The 25009-nt window shown below is 41.8% G+C and overlaps 1 protein-coding gene across 12 annotated transcripts in view; it reads left to right on the forward strand.

The window, feature by feature from the left end:
* Positions 1-25009, forward strand: part of si:dkey-205h13.2 — a 155229-nt gene that overhangs the window by 18068 nt on the left and 112152 nt on the right. For 10 of the 12 annotated variants that reach the window (XR_007265323.1, XM_048615283.1, XM_048615277.1 and 7 more), the window contains 5 exons: positions 12991-13067; positions 15549-15582; positions 15682-15702; positions 19892-20066; positions 20168-20265. Coding sequence is in view for 11 of the 12 variants with exons in the window: in XM_048615283.1 (XP_048471240.1) it covers positions 13059-13067; positions 15549-15582; positions 15682-15702; positions 19892-20066; positions 20168-20265 (337 nt within the window). In the remaining variant the exon portion in view is untranslated. Of the gene's footprint in view, positions 1-8257; positions 8781-12990; positions 13068-15548; positions 15583-15681; positions 15703-19891; positions 20067-20167; positions 20266-25009 lie in introns of those variants that run through there. The other 2 variants (XM_048615286.1, XM_048615288.1) reach the window with 2 other exon arrangements.

Below are 25009 nucleotides of genomic sequence, written 5' to 3' on the forward strand. Positions count from 1 at the left end.
TTACCAGCTTACTGCAAATCCCATGTGATTTTTGTATAGCCTGCCATGAAGGACCTTGTAAACTCCATATGGACAACATCGGCAACCCTCCCTTCATCAATAATCTTTGTCACTTCCTCCAAAAAGTTCAATAAAGTTCATGAGACACGAACTTTCTTGCACAAAGCCAAGCTACCTGTTGCTAATAAGCCCATATTTGTCCAAATGTGAGTAAATCCTATTCCTAAGTATCTTCTCTCATAATTTCCCTACCACTGATGCCAGGTTCACTGGCCTGCAATTTTTCGGATTATCTCTGTTGTCCTTCTTAAACAAAGGAAAAACACTGGCTATTCTCCAGTACTCAGGGACTTCTCATACAAGGGCACAACAATTTCCTCCCTCAGCATTCTAGGATAGATCCCATCAGATGCTTAATGGTTTTCAAAACACCCAGCACTCCTTTTTTATATTGATATGCCCTAGAATATCAACATAACCCTCTCAATATCACCATCCACCATGTTCTTCTGCTTTGTGAATACCTCACTGCCTTCCTCAGGCTCCAAGCATATATTGCCTGCTTTGTCCTGGAGTAGACCTACCCTTTCCCTAGCTACCCTCCTGCTCCTTTTATATTTATAAAATGCCTGGGATTTTCCTTAATCCTGTTTGCCAAAGACATTTCATGGCTCCTTTTAGCCCTCGTAATTCTTTGTTTGAGTTCTTTCCTTCTATTTTTGTATTCTTTGAAGGCTTTGTCTGTCTTTAGTTTCCAAAATCTTACAATGCCTCCTTTTGCTTTTTGAATAAGCTCTCAATTTCCGTTGTCTATGGTTCCTGAATCTTGCCATCCTTAGCCTCTATTTTCACAGGAACATGCTGGTCCTGAACTTTAATCAACTGGCCTTTAAAAGGTTCCCACATGCCAGATATGGATTTACCCTCAAACAACCACCCCCAGTCTACATTTCTCAGATCCTGCATAATATTGTGACAGTTCGGCTTCCTCCAATTTAGTACTTTTAATTTAGCACCCAAGGACTATTCTTATTCTTATTTATAAGTAACTTAAAAGTTACAGAATTGCAGTCACTGTTCTTGACTTGTTGGGCTGAAGGGCCTGTTTCCACACTGTAAGGATTCTATGAAAAAAAAACAGGGGAGTGGCACCAGAAAAATCAACTTGCAGAGAGTTGGCACAGACTAAACAGGTCAACTGAGATTTTTCTATGATGTAATTCTGTGCTGTAATGCATGATTTTAAGGGAAGTGACCATTTCAGGAGAACCTCTGTTTAACTCAGAGGTAAGTGAGACAGATCCAGGGACATCAATAACTCACAATAAGAAACCTATTACTATAGGCCTGTCAGCCCCTTGAGTCTGTTGCAAACAATGCTATTAATCCACTGTCTTCCATATCCCTGATTGCCTTAATGAATAAAAATCTGTTCGCCTGTTTTTATTTTTACTAACTCATGAGTTGTGGACATCGTTGGCAAGGCAATCATATATTTCCTATCCCTATCTGCCGTTGAGAAAGTGGTAGTGAATGCAGGCTATGTGGTGCAGGTAGTTTGGTGCTATTAGGAAGGGAGTATCAGGATTTTGGTCCAGTAACAGTGAAAGACCAGTGATACAGGTAATCCAAGTCAGAATGATGTATGAACTGGAGAGTGACAGAGTCCGGTTATATTTCTGGTCAAATGGTAGTCCCCGAGATGCTGATGAAGTGGGTTTCAGTGAAGATAATGCCATTGAATGTCAGGGGGAGGTGGTTTGATTCTTTCTTGCTGGAGAAGATTGATGAACACCTGTGTGGCACAAATGTTACTCATGATTTTTCAGTCCAAGCCTGAATGTCACTCAAGTTGTGTTGCCTACAGGTTCAGGCTGCTTCAGTATCTGAGGAGTTATGAATAGATCTGAACAATAATAGCACTGAGCATCAACATGTCTGACTGAATTATGGAGGGAATGTCGATGAGAAAGTTGAAGATGATTGGGCTGAGGATATTACCAAACTTGCCCAACAAACACAGTCCAGTAGGGAAAAGAATTTGAGATTGATACCGCCTTTTTGATGAAAAAGTACTTCCTGATTTCACTTTTAAGTAGGCTTATTCAAAATTATTAAAAGAACTGCAGATGCTGGAAATCAGAAACAAAAACTGGAAGTTCTGACAAAGGGTCACTCGACCCGAAATGTTATCTCTGGTTTCTCTCCACAGATGCTGCCAGACCTGCTGAGCTTTTCCAGGAATTTCTGTTTTTGTTTATACAAAATTATGTTGCCTCTTCTTGCTTTTCTACTAAAGGAAATAATTCATCAGTATATACCCTGTTTCATCCTTTTGTCATTGTTTACCTGTAGTCTAGAAAACCCTCTCAACTTTGTACACTCAAGGGAATATGAGAAAATTGTATGCAACCTGTCCTCAGAGTTTACGTCTTTAATCATGTAATCATTCTGCTCAGTCTGCAATATACCTGCGCCAAAGCCAGCATATCATTCCTTACATACCCTGTTGAAAACTGAGTGCAGTATGCTATCCAGAATATCTGATTAAGATGCTGTACAACTGAAGCATACTGTTCTTCTCCCACATATCCCAGTATTCCAAACACCTTGAAATGAAGGCCAACGTTCCATTAGCCTTTTGATTACATTTGGCCTTATGCACTAATTTTTGTCTCTTTGTACACCTGGACCCTCGGATCTCTCTGCTGCTTCCCAGATCTCTCACCACTAAGAAATGATCCAATTTTACTTTATAACATCCAAAGTAGTTTATCTCACACTTTCTCACTTTGATGTGGAGATGCCATTGTTGTCTGGGGTGGACCAAGTCAGAAGTCACACGACACCAGGTTAAAGTCCAACAATTTAATTTGAAATCACAAGCTTTCAGAGTGCTGCTCTCCTTTGTCAAGTGAACTCCCTAATGTTCTGATAATTATGCCTGACCAAATTTATTTAAGGCTATCATGCAGTAAAGTTCTTATTAACTAAGGACAATGCATTTTTATAGATATCGTATACATGGGCATTGTGTGTCTTCTATCACTAAACATTATATAGGTTCAAGACAACCCACATGTAAGGGAAAATTGGTGGCAGTGAACTGCCTTAAGCAACCTTTACCTAATGTCACAGCCTGGTAAAGATAGCAAATATCACAAAATGCCAGCTGGGGTCATCTTGGCAAATCCCACAAGCTCCACCTGCCCCAGTCTTGACATACAGTTCAACACGAAGCTGTACAGGCTGATAATTTGGCTTTCAGAACCTCTAACACAGCTGCATCAGCCAGTTCAGGAGGCTTACGTTACCTGGCAATGGGCTCTAGGAAATACTATGTTCCCCAAGCATAACATGGTAGGTTAGGGCAGTTCTGAAGATCTTTAAAAGATTTATTACTATTTAAAAGAATTGGGAATGAGATTTTAGCACCAAATAAGTGAGTGCAGAATAATGATGCTGATCTTCAGCCTCCAGTAACAATGCTTTGTCTATACAGTCATATTGCCGACTTTCACCTTCCCTAAAGGGAAAATCCCATGGCATTTCCATTGAAGAGCTACAATATCACACAAGAATTTCCTTGTTTATAGCACCAGCATTTTGGATTTTGTTACAGCAGATCTGTTTCAAAGGTGGACTCTCTAGCACTTCCTAACGGAGCAATTCTGAAGCTGCACCTTCAAAAGAAAGCATTTATTTTTTTTCAGTGGAATTTAATCCCCTCCTTGAGGTGAGTTTGATGACAATGGGCATTTAATCAGGCAAGAACGTGTCTGTAATGGACATCACTTCCTTCTTGCCCTTGTCTCATTAAGTCCAGGGTGGGAAGGCTTTTGGATATTCTTTTCGCCCTGTTGCCAATTATTGATCATTTAAAATCCGAAATGTACATGAGTCTGAAAGGGAATAACTAACATTGAGGAGTTCCATAAGCATTATCCATTGTGATGATGCCGAGTGGTCTTGTAAGTAGAACAATTTAGGATTTCGAAGGAGTGAGATCTAAATCTGATCCCCCTTAATTTCTATCATATCAGTGTAACTTATGACTAGTTGCTAACATGAAATAAACTGTATTTTGTTAACTACAAGTGAGTATTCCAGTTACACAAGCAAGTGGTTTTCCTCTAATATACTAGAATAAGCAGGTCTTGTAGTTTGCAATGATTAACAAGGATGGTAGCAACAAGCTTCATCATGAGCAGAAGCTCATAAAGGGCTCATCTGTCTATTCTGGTATTTGGATATTTTTGGGCTGTCAAGGGGCCCAGCATCAGCAACTGGGGCTGGTTGCTGAGAGTCACACCACCCCCAAGTCCGTGATACCTTCTTCCCTCGCCCTGCTACCCCATCCTTGTGAATCCAGTGCCACAATCAGCAGTTACACTGTGGTCGCCTGCGTGCCTCAGCGATCTGGGACCTCTGATGTGTGCATTGTCAGTCGCTATCATGGTTTTCCCTGTGGAACCACTGAACAATGCCTAGCTGTCAGCCTGTAACAAGCTGACTGCTTCCACCAGGAAGTGGGGTGGGAGGCTGTGGAAGGCTCCCTACTGTCAAGCCATGGTGTACTGAGTCTGGTGGGCTATCCCCATAGGTGGCAATACAGCACTCTCACCAGCTCTCCAAGGCTAGATAAGAGCAGGAAGAGAAGCAATATGCAAAATAGAAACCAAGGAATCTGAAAACCAAAGTAAGGCTTTTGAAATAGTCTTTACATCTTTAAGGATACAACTCTGACAGGTGTAATCATCAGTTGCCACAAGGACATCTGGTAAAAATGACCAAACTGATTACTGTATAACTACAAATTACGAAAACAGGCAGAAAAATCATTTCCTTTATTGCCAAAGCTAAGATAAACTTGACCTGTTTTAAGTTTAGGGTAGCCCCAACATAGTAACATCACCCTCAAAGGAACATCAGGCATGTTGAGTTCTGCAACTAAATTTATGATTTACGTTCCAGGACTATTTTCCTTTATTCATAATTTTTAATTACAACAATAAGCATTTATACAGCGCTTTTGGTAGTCTTAGGATATCTTAAAGCCCTTAACAGCCAATGAAGTACTTTCCTGTAAAAATGATCATGAGTGTAATGTAAAAAAGTTGGTAGCCAGACTGAACACAAACGAAATAGCAATGGGATAAGTGAGCAGATAATCTGTTCTAATTAATCTCTTTTACGGTATGTTTTGAGGGATATATATTGGTCACAACACTAGGAAGGGACTTTCACAGGATCTTTTATGCCCACCCATGAGATTGTATTTAATCTCTCCAAGCTGAGCTCCAGTACCACTCCACCACAGCCAGGAATTTTGATGGGACTAAATTCCAATGAGGCTATTACCAGCCCTACCTTACCTTCTACTAGCATTCCCAGGGCCTTCCAGATGTAGCCAGCCTTAATCAGCAACTGTTCATACCCAACAGCTCCACCTAGCCCAATAGTCACTGATGGTTCTGTAGGAAATCAGAAGCAAACAGCAGCCATGACAGAGTCAGGATAGAGGTGAGTGGGGTGGCCGAATGGGGCAGCATCCAGCAAATGGGTAGCAGGGATTGAGAAGGGTTGGTTTAGAGGACAGGTAGGGTCATCCCATAGGGTAGACAAGGTACTGGATAAAATTGGCCCTCTCAATGAGTAGGGACACCTGCCCAATTGAAATAGACAGCTAATCGGAAGGAGTCTGGAAGGCTACAGGTTTTCCACCACTCTGCTAACTTCCTACCCAAGTAATTGATGAATCCAGCTCCAGTCTGGTCCTTGGACAGGGTATTAAATTCTGCCCAGGGCTTCAGTTTAATATTTTATTTTATCAACAGTACCTCTGACTTTGCAGCACTCCCTTAACACTGCACTGAAGTATCATCCTATATGTATGTTGAATTCAGTGGAATGGAATTTGAAGCTACCACCTTCTGATCCAGATGTGACAGTGCTGCTCTGTGCACTGCCAACAAGTGACTCAGAGTCATAGAGATGTGCAGCATGGAAACAGGCCCTTTGGTCCAACTCATCCATGCCAACCAGATATTTTAAATTTATCTAGCCCCATTTGCCAGCATTTGGACCCGTATCCGTCTAAACCCTTCCTATTCATATACCCATCCAGATGCCTTTTAAATGTCGTACCAGCCTCCACAGTTTCCTCTAGCAGTTCATTCCGTACACTCACCACTCTCTGCATGAAAAGTTGCCCCTTATGTCCCTTTTAAATTTTTCCCCTCTACCTTAAACTTCTAGTTTTGGGTTCCTCTACCCTGGGAAGAAGACTTTGACTATTCACCTTATCCGTGCTCCTCGTGACTTTATGAGGTCACCCCTCAGCCTCCGACACTCTAGGGAAAGTAGCCCCAGCATATTCAGCCTCTCCATTTAGCTCAAATCCTCCAACCCTGGCAACATCCTTGTGAACCTTTTATGAACCCTTTCAAGTTTTGCAACATCTTTCCTATAACCGGGAGATCAGAATTAAACGCAGTATTCCAAAAGTGGCCTAACCAATGTCCTGTACAGCTGCAACATGACCTCCCAACTCCTATACTTAATGCACTGACCAATAAAGGCAAGCATACTAACCGCCTTCTTCACTACCCTGTTTACCCTGCGTCTCCACTTTCAAGGAACTGTGAACCTGTGCTCCAAGGTCTCTTTGTTTGGCAACACTCCCCAGGACTTTACCATTAAGTGTATAAGTCCTGCCCAACCAAAGTGGAGCACCTCACATTTATCTAGATTAAGCTCCATCTGCCACTCATCAGCCTATCGGCAAATCTCATCAATGTCCCGTTGTACTCTGAGGTAACCTTCTTCATTGTCCACTACACCACCAATTCTGGTGTCATCTGCAAACTTACTAACCATACCTCCTATATTCACATATAAATCATTTATATAAATGACAAAAAGCAGCGGATCCAGCACCCATCCTTGTGGCACACCACTGGTCGCAGGCCTCCAGTCTGAAAAACAACTCTTCGCCACCAGCCTCTGTCTCCCACCTTTGGACCAATTTTGTATCCAAATGGCTAGCTCTCCCTGTATTTCATGTTGCAAGACTGAGATGAATCTTACTTATCTTGGGGAAGTATATGTTGTGTTGAGTTTTTTGAAGCATTGTTTTATCCTGAGTTCTAGTGAGATTTCTCACTACATCTTACCAGACTACACTAATAACTACCTAACCCATCTCTTCAGCATCCCTTTCATCTGATTCTATCCTCATTCTAGCACTTGCTATTCCCAGAACAACTTTCCACACTGTAGATATCTGCCAATAGACTAACAGCTCTGGTGCCTGTGTCATATTTAAAAGGCTGCTGTGAACCTGGAAGCGCTGGCATTCTGAAACTGCCCTGCTTGATGACAATCTGAAGATGACAAAGAACGGGGAAATAGCACCTTGATTCTCCAACAGGGACCTGGAGGGACCCATGGGAACAGGTGGTGCAGACAAGGGTTCCTCTTCCTGCAGGACCAGCACAGGAGACCACAGCACAGGACTATAGCGGTCTGCTCCAAGGTCACCGTCCTTGCCAGTGAGGTCTTCACAATCTGGAGGAGTGACCAGCAGACTTGCAAGAAGGTCAATGACCTCCTCCCCTACTCCAAGGTAAGTGCCACGTCCTTCTCTCTGCTACTTCACACTCATTGTATCTTTACGACTGCACCATCTCCCACCACTATTAGCCATGATGTCTTCTGTCTTTTGTGTTTTGCAGTTAGAAGTGGGATATCTATGACCTTGATGATGAAATTGCATGCTCAACCAGAAATCACCTCCTTGACCTTGAGAACAAGAGTATCTAGGCCTCACTAGCCTTAGAGGAAACATCGGCAAAGCTATCGCCTGCATCTCCGCAGTAGCTCAGATACTGACACCTCAGTGGGAAGGTTAGCCTGAGAATGTTTGGGAGCACAATCTATTGAGCATCTGAAATGATAGCTGTGCAGCTGGCAGAGGAAGAAACAGCCCAGGCTGCTGGCAATCAGGACTGCCAGAGACCAAGCACCTGCTCTGCTCCAGGTTGGAGAGGACCCTTTGGTGTCAGCAATCAATGACTTTATGCACATGCACCGTGAGGAACAAGAGCAGCAGACAGCTACATGGGATGCAATGTTACTCATTGCCCAGAGGCTGCAGGAGTGCAGCTACACTTTGAGGATCTGGCTGCCTCAAACATATAACTATCTGTTTGCTTCCACAGACAGGTTAGCGGATGCCATTGAGAGCCAGGTTGTACAACAATGTCTGCAGGAGAGCTGCATACGCATGCACGCGGTTGCTCCAGCCATTGGTCCTCAAGACCAAAGGCATGACAACAGGGTGATGGGAAACCTGGTTCATATCTGGCGCTTTTTCCTCATAAGGAGACATGATGTCAGGATATGCCTAACTGGAGGTGAACCACTTACAGTCCCCTCATAAGTCTCTTCTTAAACATTCCAGAGGTAGCTAGGCCCTCCACTTCCTCCCTGCCTGCCCTGTCCAACCCTTGGAAGTTCAAACCAAGGATCATCCTGTTGCCATAGGCAGATGCATAAGAGATACAGCAAGTTGCTCCTGACATCACAATGGACCTCAGCGGACTTCTCGTCTGATTCTGCCACAAATCTCAACATAACCACATTACTTAGGTCACAGTAAGATTCCACCCATTAGTAATTTCTTACCAATGTTGATGTTGGAATGCCTTTTCATTGTGTGTCTTTGTATCACAGGCCAGAATCTTCCAGACCTGAAGGTGTAAAGTGAACTTAGTGAGGTGGGCTGATGATATGTCCACTTATGCAATTTTTTCACTTCCGTATGGGATGAGAGAGTTTGTCTCCCTGACTGATGAATCAGTGTGGGCAGGCATTTGCAGTTTGCATGAGGTGGTGGGAGGGCCCTCCATCTGCAGTAAGCATGCAAGATCGAGGGACATTGGGTAGGGATAACCACTGAGAGTCACCACACTACCCTTACTTCCAATCCCCATGTCCTCCTCCTCTCCCTGTGACCCCCCGCTCTACGAGACACACCCTTGCACCCCCATCCCCCAAAATTACACTTGCCCATTCTGTGGTAATCCTCCAACTTGACAGTCTGGGGCACAGTGTAATGCTCGTTTGCTAACAACCAATCAGCTGGCTGGAACAGCTATTGGACTCTCCCACTTTGACAGGATACAGGTTTTGCTCCTTCAATCTTCCCCATTTTGATTGATTGATTTATTGTCATGTGTACGACAGTACAGTGAAAAGCTTTGTTTACGAGCAGTAGAGGTGGATCATAGTGAGCAAGGATGTACAGATCAAAAAGACTTAGACAGAGGCTTACAGGTTACATTGCACAGGGCATGTGCTAGGCAAAATCAACGTTAGCAAGATCAATGTTATTTGAGGCTACAGAGTCCATTCATCAATCTAATAACGGCCAGGAAGAAGCTGTTCCTGAACCTGTTCAGCGTATGTTCAAGCTTCTGTATTTTCTGCCTGACAGAAAAGGTTGTAGAAGGTCATTACTGGGGTGGGAGGAGTCTCTGATGTTGTTGGCAGCTCTTTCGCGGCAGTGAGCCATTTAAATGGAGTCCATGGATGGAAGGTTGGCTTCCGTGATGGTCTGGGCAATGCACACTACCTTCTGTACTTTCTTGCAATCCTGGGCAGAGCAGTTGCCATAGCGGGCCGTTATGTACCTGGACAGTATGCTTTCAATGGTGCATCTGTAGAAGTTGGTGAGGGTCCTTATGGACATGCCAAATTTCCTGAGCTGCCTGTGGAAGAAGAGGCCTTGTTGTGCCTTCTTGACTGTCGCATCTACTTGGGAAGTCCAGGACAGGTTGTTGGTTATTGTCACTCCAAGGAATTTGACTCTCTCCACCCTCTCAACCTCAGTTTGCTTACTGTCTATTGTCAACTGAGTTGTAAAAATATTTCAACAACTTGCAAACAGCCCAATTTCTCAGTAAGTTTGTCTGCTTCATCCTGGCGAAGTTAAGATATGAATGTACTCATTTGAACCAACTTGATATTCACAAAAGTATTTTCACTTGCCTGCAGTTTCGTGAAAGGAACTACTGGGATCACAATTTGCCAACCAAAATTTAAATAATAAGAATAACAAATAAGCATTTTAAATACCCTGGAGATTTCAAGAAGCCGAGGCAGTGCATGTATGCTTAAGGTGTACACGTGCAGTTCTATAGTCACTAAATGTGTCTTTAGACATTAATTAGCTATACAAAAGCCTGGTTCGACCTCTGGAGTATTGTGTCCAGTTCTGGTCACCTCATTACAGGAAAGATGTGGAAGCGTTAGAAAAGGTGCAGAGGAGATTTACCAGGATGTTGCCTGGAATGGAGGGAAGGTCTTACGAGGGAAGGTTGAGAGAGCTAGGGCTTTTCTCTTTAGAATGACGAAGGATGAGAGGTGACTTGATAGAGGTATACAAAATGATCAGAGGTATAGATAGAGTGGACAGCCAGAGACTTTTTCCTAGGGTGGAGGTAGCTTTTACGAGGGGACATAGTTTTAAAGTGAAAGGAGGTAGATATCGGGGAGACGTCAGAGGTAGGTTCTTTACTCAGAGAGTGGTAGGGGCGTGGAATGCATTGCCGGAGAGCGTAGTGGAGTCGGCCTCGTTAGGGGCATTTAAGCGGCTGTTAGATAGGCATATGGATGATAGTATAAGGTAGCGGTGGAGGTTAGATAGACCTTAGGTTTAGGGTAGAAGTTCGGCACAACATCGTGGGTCAAAGGGCCTGTACTGTGCTGTACTGTTCTATGTTCTAAATGTGACTATTCAGTGATTAAAGATATGCATACCCACATTTAAATCAGCACTGTTTTGTAACATTAAATAACAATTATCTAAATGTTTGATATGGTTGTTCATAATGCTATACCCTTTGTGTAACTTTCTGAACATAATAACTAGGACAAAATGCAGCTCATTTTGGATTACAACATTAATCTGTTACACCTACCTGGTGATTAGCCTTCTAAGCAATTGTGATACCTTAGGCAACATATTTGCATGATGTTACCTCTTCTGAATCTCACCTTTCACTATTGGTCCTTTGTGAATGTATATAAAAGCAATAAGCTAAAATCACTTCGACAACAACAGTGCTACCCTCTATCATTCTGACCTCTTCATAGCTGGTTCCCCACAGGTAAGGTTTTTAATTGATTTGATTTCTCTTTTCCATTCATTTTAATTGAAGAACAGAGATCATAGATCAAGACCTTCAGACCAGAATTATACAAAGTATTCCAAAAGTGGCCTCATAATGCCCTGTACTCCTGCAACATGACATGCCAACTCCAATGCTCAATATTATGACCAATGAAGGCAAGCGTGGCAAATGCCTTCTTTACAACCCTGTCAACCTGCAACCCCACTTTCAAGGAACTATGTACCTGCCCTACTGGGTCTCTTTGTTCAGAAACACAGTTAATAGAGGCTGAACCAGATCTGTTTCTCTTTCTTCTGGAAGAATGGTTTAAATTAAATTTAAAATACCACAGTTAAAATTCAGTCATTTGAACTGCCCTTGGTAATGAAGACATACAATAAAAAAGTAATTGGTAGCCATGGAGGTGTGTTCAGCTACGCTGCTGTAGTCAGTTAACTCAAGCCACTTGAAAAGTAAGATCATTAGTATTAAGTCAGTCAATTAAAGAAATGCCTCATTTAATGGTAGCCTCATTTATCACAGTGATTCCTGAGAATGCCTGATTCCCATTACAAGTTGATTGTGTGAACATGCACTATATAGTTTGATCAGTGATTTTATTTTTAGTCTTATGCTAATGAGTTTATATGAAAAGTTCAATGTAGCTTTAAATTAGTAAAACAGTTGCAGGGTCTGGCTGCATTATTACAAGGTCAGAATTAGAAAGTCCTGGGCAGCGAATGAGTTAAACAGTAAGTCTCAATATGGTTTTCAGTTTTTGTGGCCAGAAACTAGGTTACATTTGTTATGAAGGTTAGCAGACAGATGAATAAAATAATCCTGTAAAAAATTGTATGCTTAGATCTTTGACATGATACCACGCAGTCAGCCATTTTATTGGTTAAAGGAGCAACTTGGGAATAAGAAATTGATTTGCATTTTCATAGTCAGAGGATTATCAATAATTATTGGTGTTTCTGCAGTGGAAATTGATGACTGGTAGAATCGGATAGGGTTCTATGTTTGAACTGCTAAATTTTACTGTCATGCACAAATCTTCCAGGTGAAAGTATTGCTGGTCATGTCTGCCTTGTGACTGATGACACAAAGAATTGTGTTATTGCTAAAATCCTGGTTGTGAAAAAGACCTATAATCAGATTTAGACACAATAGCAGAATGATGAATAATAACTGGAGTCCAGATTTCCGGATGCAATTCAGGCAGTATGCAAGTGTAGCTATTAAGATGACCATGGCCCCCAGAGACGTCTAGCAAGTCACAAGAGATATGCAGGCAAGTTTGGGAGGAAGAAGTATTTGACAGTGGGATAAACAGTGGTATATGATTTCAAAGAGAAGACAGAAGTAACATTCCTGACCCCGTTGGGCTGCACTTCCAAATGTCCTTTTAATCAATAGTTTAGCAACAGTATGTCTGAGTATGCGATATTGGTCAAAATGCGGATAAATGTGGTGAGAACAAAGAACTCAATGACCCAGTGTGGCCCAGGACTTTGTGGCATTGTCCAAAATGACAATCCATTTGACCTCTCATAGTGAGACATGTGGTCCCAGGGAAAGGCCCAAAGGATAAAAACTAAAACGATACCCAGTTTAAAATGTGTTTATTGTGAAGAGGAGTTAAGAGGTGGATTATTTATTCCGGGAGATTTGTTTGGAATATTTAAAATAAAGAATGGAAGAGACCAGGTGGAATAATATGCATTTGTTTATTGGCCCTGCAATCTCATTTTGTACTGTAGAATATTTACACACTTCTTTAATATGGATCTGTCTTCTTATGCTATTTCAGGCCTGTTTTTATTCTAAGGGATTGCGTTCATGAATTTTGTTTTCTAGAATTGGAAGAAATTTGTCAAAATGATTTTGGTAAGTTCATCAACATTCACTTGAGACAATCCATTACTAACTGTACATAAACGTTGTTTTGGGAGAGTTTGCTGCATGAACCCCTTTTAAGGTGTGAATGTTATAACTGATTAAGTTTATAAGTTGCATACAAACACATGAACAAGGACCAAAATTAGGGCACTAGGGTCTTTGAGCCTGCTCAGCCATTTAATAAGATCATGGCTGATTGGATTTTAACCTGACTGCCAGATTCCTGCATATACCTGATAATTTTTCATCCCTTTTGTAATCAATAATCTATCTATCTCTGTGTTCAAAATATTTAAAGATTCTGCATTAAGTGCCTTTTGAGAAATGAAATTCCAAAGGCTCTCAGCCTTCTGAGAGAAAATATAGTTCCTCATCTCTGCCTTAAATGGACAATTCCTTATTTTTAAACAATGACTCTTACTTCTTGATTCTCCCACATTCTTTTGAGGTGCACCCGGTCAGGACCCCTCAGGATCTAAAATGTTTCAATTAAGTCACCTCTGACCCTTCTAACTTCTAGAGGCACAGGCCTAGCATGTTTAGCCTTTCCTCATAAGGCAATCCACTCATTCTAGGAATTAGTCTAGTAAACCTTCTCTGAACTGTGGCACAGTGGTTAGCACTGCTGCCTCAAGTGCTAGGCATCTGGGTTCAATTCCAGCCTTAGGTGACTCTTGATGTTGAGTTTGTACATCCTCCCTGAGTTTATTTGGGTTTGCTCTGGTTTCCTTCCACAGTCCAAAGGTGTGCAGATTAGGTGGATTGGCTTTGCTTAAAAATTGCCCTGTAATGTCCAGGGATGTGTAGGTTAGCCATGGTAAATGCAGGGGTCTATGGTTCCAATGAAAAAACAGAAGTACTGCTACTGGATCCTGCTAGGTGAAGGTGTGATGCTTTTCTTTAAGTGATTTGTTCCCAGTGAGTCTACTCTCTGGTAGGAAAACTGCATCAATGTTCAGGCTGTTGAATTCCGTGGTGATCACAATTTGTGTATGTTTCTAATTTTTTCTAAGGCAGCTGCCAGTCCCATACAGAAAGCCCCGACATTCCAACTTGTCAACTGGGAAGTTGGCAACTTCATTCTTTTTGTTTGTTTTGTTTGTTTGTCTAGAGCAATGGATTCCATCTATTTGTTGAGCTAAGTTGCTGAGCTCCAGAGGCCCATTAAAGTGAATGGAAAGTAGCAGGTCAGCACCAATTAGTCAGGGCTGCCCAACTTGAGGTGGGTAATTACTAACCAGTGAGACATGATGGTGTCCTACTGCTGGAATCAGCCTGTACCAATTTGGTGAAGACTCCATGTGAGGCTATGTGCTAACAGGGAGAGACTTTTGTAGTTGGCACTCATCTTTGCAATTACCAGTAATATGAACTGAAAAAAGAGAAAGAACAAAGAAAATTACAGCACAGGAACAGGCCCTTCGGCCCTCCAAGCCTGCGCCGATCCAGATCCTCTACCTAAACCTGTCACCTATTTTCCAAGGATCTGTATCCCTCTGCTCCCTGCCCATTCATGTGTCTGTCTAGATACATCTTAAATGACACTATCGTACCCGCCTCTACCACCTCTGCTGGCAACGCGTTCCAGGCACCCACCACCCTCTGCGTAAAGAACTTTCCACGCATATCTCCCTTAAACTTTTCCCCTCTCACCTTGAAATCGTGACCCCTAGTAAGTGAGTCCCCCATTCTGGGAAAAAGCTTCTTGCTATCCACCCTGTCTATACCTCTCATGATTTTGTAGACCTCAATCAGGTCCCCCCTCAACCTCCATCTTTCTAATGTAAATAATCCTAATCTACTCAACCTCTCTTCATAGCTAGAGCCCTCCATACCAGGCAACATCCTGCTGAACTTCCTCTGCACCCTCTCCAAAGCATCCCCATCCTTTTGGTAATGTGGCGACCAGAACTGTACGCAGTATTCCAAATGTGGTCGAACCAAAGTCCTATACAAGAAGTTAACACACTGAAAGCAGAAAGCATGCTACCTCTCTTCACCTATACATATGGACATTCTATGCGAATCTTGCACAGTTTCCTACATTTTAAGTACTATATAAAATATAGTTCAGTATTCTGCTAGTGTACAAATTATTAACTGTGCATGACAGTCCTCTGTCTAATATCTTAAACAATGAGTTAATTCACACTTCAGTTGAAATATCAGGTAAATGAAAGGTATTGGTAAATCCAGTGAAAGTAGAACGCGTGGTTTGTGCAAGTTGTGAATGATAATTATTTGTCTACAGAGTTCTCTTGCAGACCTTTCTCTGTCAGATTTCTAAAATATTATTCATGCAGATAATCTGTAAGATAATAAGTCACAAATTTAATTACAAAATCATAATTTATCATTGCAAGTTGTGAACCTAGTTTGTTCAACAATCACTTGTTTGTAGTGTTCATTTATTAATCAGGTATGCTATTTACCAACTGTTGTTTACCAAATCTTTATATGTAATTCCAGATATTCATAATTACTTCCATACTTTGCACCAATAGTAAGTGTTATCATTTATATTTTGATTTTTACAATATTTTTATTCATTTTGAGCAATTTTCAAATGCCACTTGACTGAACTATTTGTTTCTGATTTCAGGTTATACTTTTGAACGCCAAGGTAGATATACCACTCCAAAGTATTTGTTTATTGGGTTCATTCTCGTTTATCTAAAATTTGACTACGTGTCCATGGTGGAATCTTAAAGACCTCATCCAGTATGATTAATTTTACGACATACTGCAAAATAGTTTATTTAATGGTTGGTCTTAGTGCGGAGTGGCTCAGGTAACAATATCTTGCAGTTGTAATTGAATGTATTTGTTAACATATTCATCAGGGACCTGGCAGCAGAGAAGCTTATTTTCCAAAATAAATTTCAGGGCCAGATATGCCTATGTCCCCTGTTACAGAGCAACCCCATTCTCATGCCTTCTCCCGTAACCTTCAATCCCTTACTGGTTAAGAACTTTATTTATTTCTGTCTTAAATACACTCAATGATTTGGCCTGCACGGCCCTCTGCAGCAACGAGTTCCATTGGTTCACTACCGTCTGGCTGAAGAAACTCCTCCTCATCTCAGTTCTAAAGGATTATCCCTTCATTCTAAAGCTGTGCCCTCAGATCCTCGTATCTTCTACCAATGAAAACATCTTATCCATGTCCACTTTATTCAGGCCTCTCGGTGTTCTGTAAGTTCCAATGAGATTCTAAACTTCATCAAGTACAGACCCAGAGTCCTCAACCAATTCTCATATGACAAGCCCTTCATCCTAGAGATCATCCTTGTAAACCTTCTCTGGGCCCTCTCAAATGTCATCACATCCTTCCTTAGATACAGGGCTCAAAACTGCTCACAATATTCCAAATGCAGTCTTATCCCAGAGATCATTCTTTGTAAACCTCCTCTGGGCCCTCTCCAATGCCATCACACCCTTCCATAGACACAGGGCCCAAAATTGCTCACAACATTCCAAATGCAGTCTGATCAGAGCCTTATACAGCCGCCACAGTACATTTCTGCTCCAGTATTCTAGACCTCCTTGAAATGAATGCAGACATTGCATTTGACTTCCTAACTGCTAATTGAACCTACATGTTAATCTTCAGAGAATCCTGAACTAGGACTCCTAAGTCCCTTTGTACTTCAGATTTCCGAAATCTTTCCACATTTGAAAGATATTTTATACCCCTATTCTTCCTTCCAAGGTGCATAACCACACATTTTCCCTCAATGTATATCATCTGCCACTCCAAGCGTGTCCAATCCTTATGCAGCCTCCCTGCTCCTTCAACACTACCTTCCCCTCCATAAAATTAGAATCAATGACCTCAGTTCCTTCATCCAGGTCGAAATGTACAATATGAATAGTTGTGGTCCCAATATGGATATCTGTGGAACTCCACCAGTCCCCAGCTGTTATCCTGAAAATGACCCCTCCCCTTAACCCCTCTCTCTGTTTCAGCCAGTCAGCCAATCCTCTATCCATGACTCTATCTTGCCCCTAACACCATGGACTCTTATCTCATTTAGCAGCCTCCTGTGCAGCCCCTTGTCAAAGGTCTTCTGGAAATCCAATAAGGTCATGTCCATTGGCTCCCCTTTGCCTAACTTGCTTTTTACCTCCTTAAAGACTTCTAACAGATTTGTTAGGCATGACCTTCCCTCGACAAAGCTGTGTTGACATACCCCAATTTCACCATGCACTACCAAGTACTCCGTAATCTCATCCTTAATAATGGACTCTAAACTCTTATCAACGATCGAGACTAAGCTAACCTGCCAATAATTTCCATTTTCTGCCTCCCCCTCTTCTTAAACAGGGATGTTACATTAGCCATTTTCCAATCCTTGGAACCGTCCTTGGCTCCAGTTGTTCCTGTAAGATCATCACCAATGCCTCCACAGTCTGCTCAGCTATCTCCATCAGACGTCTGGGGTGTAGTCCACCTTCGGACCTTTCAGCTTTCACAGCATCTTCTCCTTAGTTATGACCACTACACTCCTCTCTGCCCCCGACTCTCTTGAAGTTTTGGTATGCTACTGGTGTCTTCCACTGTGAAAACTGATGCATAGCACCTGTCAAGTTCTTCTACATTTCTTTCTTCTCCATTACTACTTCTCCAGCCTCATTTTCCAGGAGTCCAGTGTGCACTCTTGCCTTCCTCTCACATTTCAGATATCCAAAATATCTCTTCCAGTCTTCTTTTATATTGCCAGCCGACATATCCTTGTATTTCATCTTCTCCCCTCTTATTACTTTTTAAACTATCCTCTGCTGGCTTACATGCTGTGCCTGACTTCCCTTGTCAGCCACAGTTGCCCCATCCTCCCCTTAGTATGTTTCTTCTTCCTTGCGATGAACTTCTGATGTGTCTCCCAAATTATCCTCAGAAACTCCTGCCATTGCTGCTCCACTGTCTTCTCTGCTAGGCTTCCTTTCCAATCAACTCTGGCTAGCTCCTCCCTCATGTCTTTGTAGAGACTTTTATTCAGTTGTAACACCATTACATCTGATTCCAGCTTTTCTCTTTCAAACTGCAATGTGAATTCTGTCATGTTATGATCACTGCCCCTGTGGGTTCCTTCACCTTAAGCTCTCTAATCAAGTCTGTGTCATTATACATTACGAAATCCAGAATTGCCTCTTCCCGAGTGGGCTCCACCACAAGTTGCTTCAAGAAAACATCTTATTGACATTCTACGAGTTCCTTTTCTTGGGATCCACTACCAACCTGATTTTCCCAGTCCACCTGCATATTGAAGTCCCCCATGATTATTGCAATAGTGCCTTTCTTACATGCCTTTTCTATCTCCCAATTGGGTTTCTGTCCCACATCCTGACTACTGCTTGGAGGCCTGTACATAACTCCCACGATAGTAGTACCTTCTGAGCTTTAGAGCCTTCCAACTCTATTTCACTTCTTGCCATTGATTTAATTTAATCTTTTACTAACAAGCTAATCCCACCCTCCTGCCCATCTGCATGTGCTTTCAATAGGGAGCATATAGTTCAATGTTTTGATCCCAGCCCTGATCCCCTTGCAGCCATGCCTCTGTGATGCCCAAATATCGAAACTGCCAAATTCAATCTGCCCGACTAGCTCATTTACCTTGTTTCAGTTCCTGTGTGCATTTACATACAACACCTTGTTCTGCATTGACTGCTCCTCTCTCATAGTTACCCCCTTATCTGCTCTGCTTGAAGTCATATTCCTAACCCTTCCATACTGTCTGTCCTATGATTTATTTTCAAAACTTTAATAATCTCTGCTGAGCCCTCCCCACTGTTTACCTTTTTCCATTATTTTCCATGCGATTTATCTGGTTCACCAATTCCCTGTAGGGAAGGAAATCCACTGTCCTTGCCGTGGTCTGGCCCTACATGCAACTCCAGACTCACAGCAATGTGATTGACTCTTAACCAGCCTCTTAAATGACATTTAAAGACAGGCAATGAATTTTGTGCCCACCAATGATGCCCACGTTCCATGAAATTATCAGGAAAAAAAGTTCTACTATCAATTTTAAACTCGATTCTAACACGTGTTATACCTGTTATGTATAAAATAATACAACAACACATTAGAATCACACAAGTCCACAGTTCCACCTCTGGGAAATCTCACCACACATTGTGAAGATGCCTGAAAGTTTTTGTTTATGGTACCAATAAAACACAGTAGGATCTGCTTTCCATTGAACACTGTCTTGTTTTTTCAAAAGTACAGTAACTTTGAGCAAGAAAACTCTCAAAACGTCTCTTTGCTTCTTTCTCTCCGTTATCTTCATAAGATAAAGGTAGGGAATGACCAGGACATGGGGGGAAATTCCCACGATATATTCTATATCATAGAATTTTTTATGCCCACTTGAACAGTTTAAAGAAAAGCCAATTAGGAACAGAAAAATGACCTGTGTTTTGAGTTTTCCTGCAAAAGGTGGCAAGAATGTGTGCTGGGGAACAAAGAGTGTTTTGATTGAGCACCCCTGAGAATATCTGGTACATTGTATACTAAAAGTATAAAAAGGAGTTGCATTCCTTTTGCAATGATGATACATAGAAATAAATAGTTTTCTTCTATGGCCAGTGTCATCTCATTTTCCTCTTTTAATAGGTTCTCTCAAAACATACTTGCTGAAACTAATTCTGATTCCATTTAATTTCTCTAAGCCAGGATAACGTCTCGAAGGAACCCACTTACTAAACCTTCTGCTTTCTATGCTGCACACATTCTGTCATATCCTTTAAATCCACCTTTGAAATTGTTGTTAACAGTGTATAATTTCTTTTACTCCTTAAACCAGACAACTGCAAAACTCGGTGGTTTGACCGTGACGACCCATCGGGTAATGGTGATTATGAAGATCTTGTCAATCTCAGAAAAGCATATCCTGATCAGATTTGCAATAACCCAACTGCTTGTGAAGTGGAGACAACATCAGGAATTTCACAATCAACCTCCGGGGACAACATTACTGAGTAAATGATGATTTCTCCCATCTGAATTTGAAACTGTGGTTTTATTTTAAAATGAATGAATTATTTCAGCTGTTACTTTATTCCTCTCCTATATTAAACAGATGCAGTGTTACTGCTGGATCTGTTTGTGCGAATAAAGACCAACAAGATGGCAAGTGCGAAGATTACAAAATACGATTTACCTGCCCTGAGTCTTTTTGTAAGTATTGGATATCTGTCAAAGATGATTTATGCTGCTTTCCACTTTGGAATAAATGGCTTGAGATTTAATGTTATAATTTTGCAGGATGTTTAAGAGAAATTTGGATTCAGTCAGTGTGGAATTGACCTGTGTTATTTTGTTTTAAAGTAACATTTCGAAGGAATGTGCACTAGATCACTGCATTGTCAGGCGATAGGGCCTAGTGCTCACAGTTTATTTTCACTGTTGGCTACACCACAGGAGGCTTCAACAGTAGATAGAACATTTCCCTTCAGGGATGAGGACCTATCAGGGCTTAAAGGAACTTTAACAAATGAAATATTCTAAAGACGAATCCTTTCATTTTTAACTTGGTCTCCATTTAATCAGCTAACGTGAATTTCATTCCACTTCTTCATTCAATCCGATGTTCTGTATCAAACTTCTTCCTCTGATAGCAAAATGGGAGGCAGTGGCCCAGTGGTATTGTCACGAGACTGTTAATCCAGAAACTCAGCTAATGTTTTGGGGACTTTGGTTCAAATCCCATCATGGCAGATGGTAGAATTTGAATTCAATAAATAAAATTTTGAATTAATACTCTACTGATGAGCATGGCATCATTGTTGGGAAAACTCATTTGGTTCATTCATGTCCTTCAGGAAAGGAAATCCGCCATCCTTACCTGGTCTGGCCTATATGTGACTCCAGACCAAAGCAACGTGGCTAACTCGCAATTGCACTCTGAAAGTGGCCAAGCAAGCCTCTCAGATGTATCAATTGTTACAAAGTCTCAATGAAGAAATGAAACCAGATAGAAAACCTCACCTCAGCCTGGCCACCAGAATAGACAATGGCAGAAACAACCCTGCTGACCCTGCAAAATCCTCCAAATTAACATTTGGGGCTAGTGCCAAAATTAGGAGAACTGCCTTAGACTAGACAAGCAACAGCCTGACATAGTCATATTCATAGAATCATACCTGACAGACAATATCCCAGTCACCATCATCACTAACCCTGGATATGTCCTGCCCCACCAGCAGGACAGACAGCAGAGTTGGTGGCAAATGGTATACGGTCGGAAGGGAGTTGTAGGATGAATTTAACATTAACTCCATACCCCATGTCATGGGCGAGGAAATCACCTGCTGATTACTGTATACCTACTGATGAATCAGTACTCCTCCATATTGAACAACAACTGGAGGAGGCACTGAGGGTGGCATGGGTGCAAAATGCACTCTGGGTGAAGAATTTCAATATCCACCACCAAGAGTGCCTCAGCAGCAACACCGCTGATCGAGCTGGTCGGGTCCTAAATGACATAGCTGCTAAACTGGGTCTGCAGCAGGTGGTGAGGGAACCAACAAGAGGGAAGAACATTCTTGACCTCACCCTTACAAATCTGCTGGCTGCATATTGCAAAGGTCCTTGACAGTATTGGTAAGAGCATCCACTGCATAGTCCTTGTAGAGACAAAGTCCTGCCTTCATATTGAGTATATCTGGTATAGTGTTATGCTGGCACTGTCACTTGCTAAATAGAACAGACTTTGGACAGATCTAGCAACTCAAGACTAGGCTTCCATGAGGCGCTGTGGGCCATCAACAGCAGCAGATGTGTACTCCGGCACAATCTGCAACTTCATGGCCCAGTAGATCCCCCACTCAACCATTACCATCAAACCAGGGGATCAACCCTGGTTCAATGGAGAGTGGAGGAGGGCATGGAAAAAGCAGCACCAGGCATACCTAAAAATGAGGTGTCAACCTGGCAAAGACTACTTACATACTAAACAGCGTAGGCAGTGATATCAAGTGATAGAGTTAAGAATTTCTACAACCAATGGATCAGACCTAAACTCTGCAGTCCTCCCATTAGTTGTGAATGGTGGTGGGCAATTAATAAGCTCCCTGGAGGAGGAGGCTCCTCAAATATCTGCATCCTCAATGATGGAAGAGCCAAACACACCAGTGTAAATGATAAGGCTGAAGCATCTTCAGCAATCTTCAACAAAACAGATACCAGAATTCAGTTCTATTCACTCCACATGATATCAAGAAACGGTTGGAGACACTGAATACTGCAAAGGCCATGGGCCCTGACAACATTCTGGCAATAGTACTGAAGTTTTGTGCTTTGGAACTTACTGTTCTCCAAGCCAAACTGTCCCATTAGAGTTACAACACTGGTATCAACCCAACAATGTGAAAAGTTGCTTAGGTATGTCCTGTACACGCAAAGCAGGACAAATTCAACCCAGCCAATTGCCACCCCATTAGTCTAATCTTGATATCAATAAAGTGATGGAAGATGTCATTAACAGTGCTATCAAACAGCAATTGCTCAGCAATAACCTGCTCAGTGGTGCCCAGTTTGGATTCCACTAGGGCCACTCATCTCCTGACCTCATTAGAGCCCTAATTCAAACATAGACACAACAGCTGAATTCTAGAGGTGAGATGAGAGTGACAGCCCTTGACATCAAGACTGCATTTGACTGAAAGTGGCATCAAGGAGCCTGGAAAAACTGGAATCAATGGGAATTGGGGCAAACTGCCTGCTGGTTGGAGTCTTACCTGGCCCACAAGAATATGGGTATGGTTGTCAGAGGTCAGTTATCTTAGTTCAAGAACATTTTTGCAAGAGTTCCTCAGCGTGGTGGTCTAGGCCCAACTATATTCAGCTGCTTCATTGATAACCTTCTTTTCGCTGTAAGGTCAGGTGTGGGGATGTTCAAGAAGGCAGCTCACCACCACCATTTCAAGGTCAACTAAGAACGGGCAATAACTGCTGGCCAGCCAGTAATGCCCACAAATGAATGAAAAAAAGAGAAATCATTAGATATTTTTAATGTTAAATTATTAATTGTTCCTTTAAATTTGTAGAATACTGTGTGGATAAAATTGATGCATGCCAACATTTCAAAATGATTGTGCAGCTAGACAGCACAAGATATTTTATCATGATCAACCTTCCTTCTATTGAAATTCACTGGAAATAGTTCAAAGTCTTTGTTAGAGACTGATTTCCTGGCATCACTAACATTTTTACTTAGATTAAAGACTAAAAAATAGGGCAATATTTTCCAAGCCTCTATTTGCTCTGCCACAGTTGGTTGTGGAATCTCAATTACTAAGCAGAGTCAGGACAGAAATCCGTAGGTTTTCGGCAACTAATGGCATGAGAGATATGGAGATAGTGTGGAAAATGGCTTTGAGGAGATGATCAGCCGTGATCTAAATTGGTGGAGCAGGTTCAAAGGGCTGAATAGTCTGCTCCTGTGCCTGAGTTTAAGTAATATAAAATCGTGAAGGGAAATGTCAGTTTCTGATTCGTTACCTGCCTATTTCATGCGGTTGATGAGTGTAGGTTTCACGACCTTAATGTTCATAAAATTAGCAAGTAAAGTCGCCGTAGTCCTAGAGGCTATTGTTTCATTACGAGATTGATGGTGGTTTAACTTGAAGGTCACCATTCCTCAAGCAAGGGGAGAGGTTGAGAAGGATGGACTTTTGTGGTAATTTCAGCCTGTACAGAAATTGAACCCATGCTATTTGCATCACTCTGCATTGCAAACCAGCCATCCAACTATCTGAGTGCAGCGACTCTGAAAATTAATGTTTGTTAAACCGTATCTGGATGGCTTCATTCACTGAGATAATACTGTGCTTGCAGTCGTGAGATACTCTACATTCAGGACCTTGTAGAGGTTCAGTGCACTGAGACTCAAGCATTTGGTATCGCAGAGTCATGTGACCCTCATTTCCTGTACGACTGGCACGAATAAAGCTGCATGGCGTAGGTAAAAGCTAATCTATTTGAGCCATTTAAACACAATAAATGACTTGACACATCCAATTTTGCTTTCTAATCTCACCATTTAGTTCTAAGTTTTAACCATGTCTATCTTAATAAACAGTCTTTCTATTTATAAATATTTTTTTCTTTGAGTGTATAAGTGCCAATACTTTTTTTTTGTCAAAGCATTTATTATCATCAGTGTGCCTTGGTGGATATAGGTGGCAGCTTGCCAATGAAACATTGCCTAGATTTTCCTCCTTGAAGCAGTAACAGGAATTTGGGAACCCCCCCCAGCCAACAGCTTCGCACACCCACCACAAGAGAAATTGGCTCTGCAGGAATGATCTTCACTGCTAGAGCATAGCCTCTATTTGGGCCAACCAACCTGGGAAAAAGTTCAGAGGCAGCCACCGGATGCTGCCGGGTACTAGGCAGGCTGCTTAAAAGGTTCAACTCAGTATAAATGGATCAAAGTCCCACAGCAATGATAAAAGACCCTCTCTCACCCTCACTGCCCACACCCAAAGATTTGCCATTCCCCATCCTGCAATATCACATACCTTTACCCATCATCTCAATGGCTTCTCATGCCCAGATCCTAAACAACAACAAAACAATTCTTAACAGGCCCTCATGCCAGACTCTTCTATGCTCGTTTGTGCATTATACACTTGAATTTATGCATTTTGGCTGATTCCAAGAAATCAATGATTCTTTGTACCTGAGCTCCAGGGTCTTTTCTGTCAACTGCACATAGTCTATTTACAAAAGGGTAAGAGGTATTAAATCTTTACTGATTGTGCTATTGATACTGCTACCTTAAAACGATATTTGTATTGACTTGTAGTGGATAGAAAGTGATGGATGAACAACTGTTTCTGACGAAGGGTTTTGACCCGAAACGTTGACTTACCTGCTCCTCGGATGCAGTCTGACCTGCTGTGCTTTTCCAACC

Source organism: Rhincodon typus, chromosome 31 (assembly GCF_021869965.1).
Source record: "Rhincodon typus isolate 14 chromosome 31, sRhiTyp1.1, whole genome shotgun sequence".
NCBI classification, from domain to species: domain Eukaryota; kingdom Metazoa; phylum Chordata; class Chondrichthyes; order Orectolobiformes; family Rhincodontidae; genus Rhincodon; species Rhincodon typus.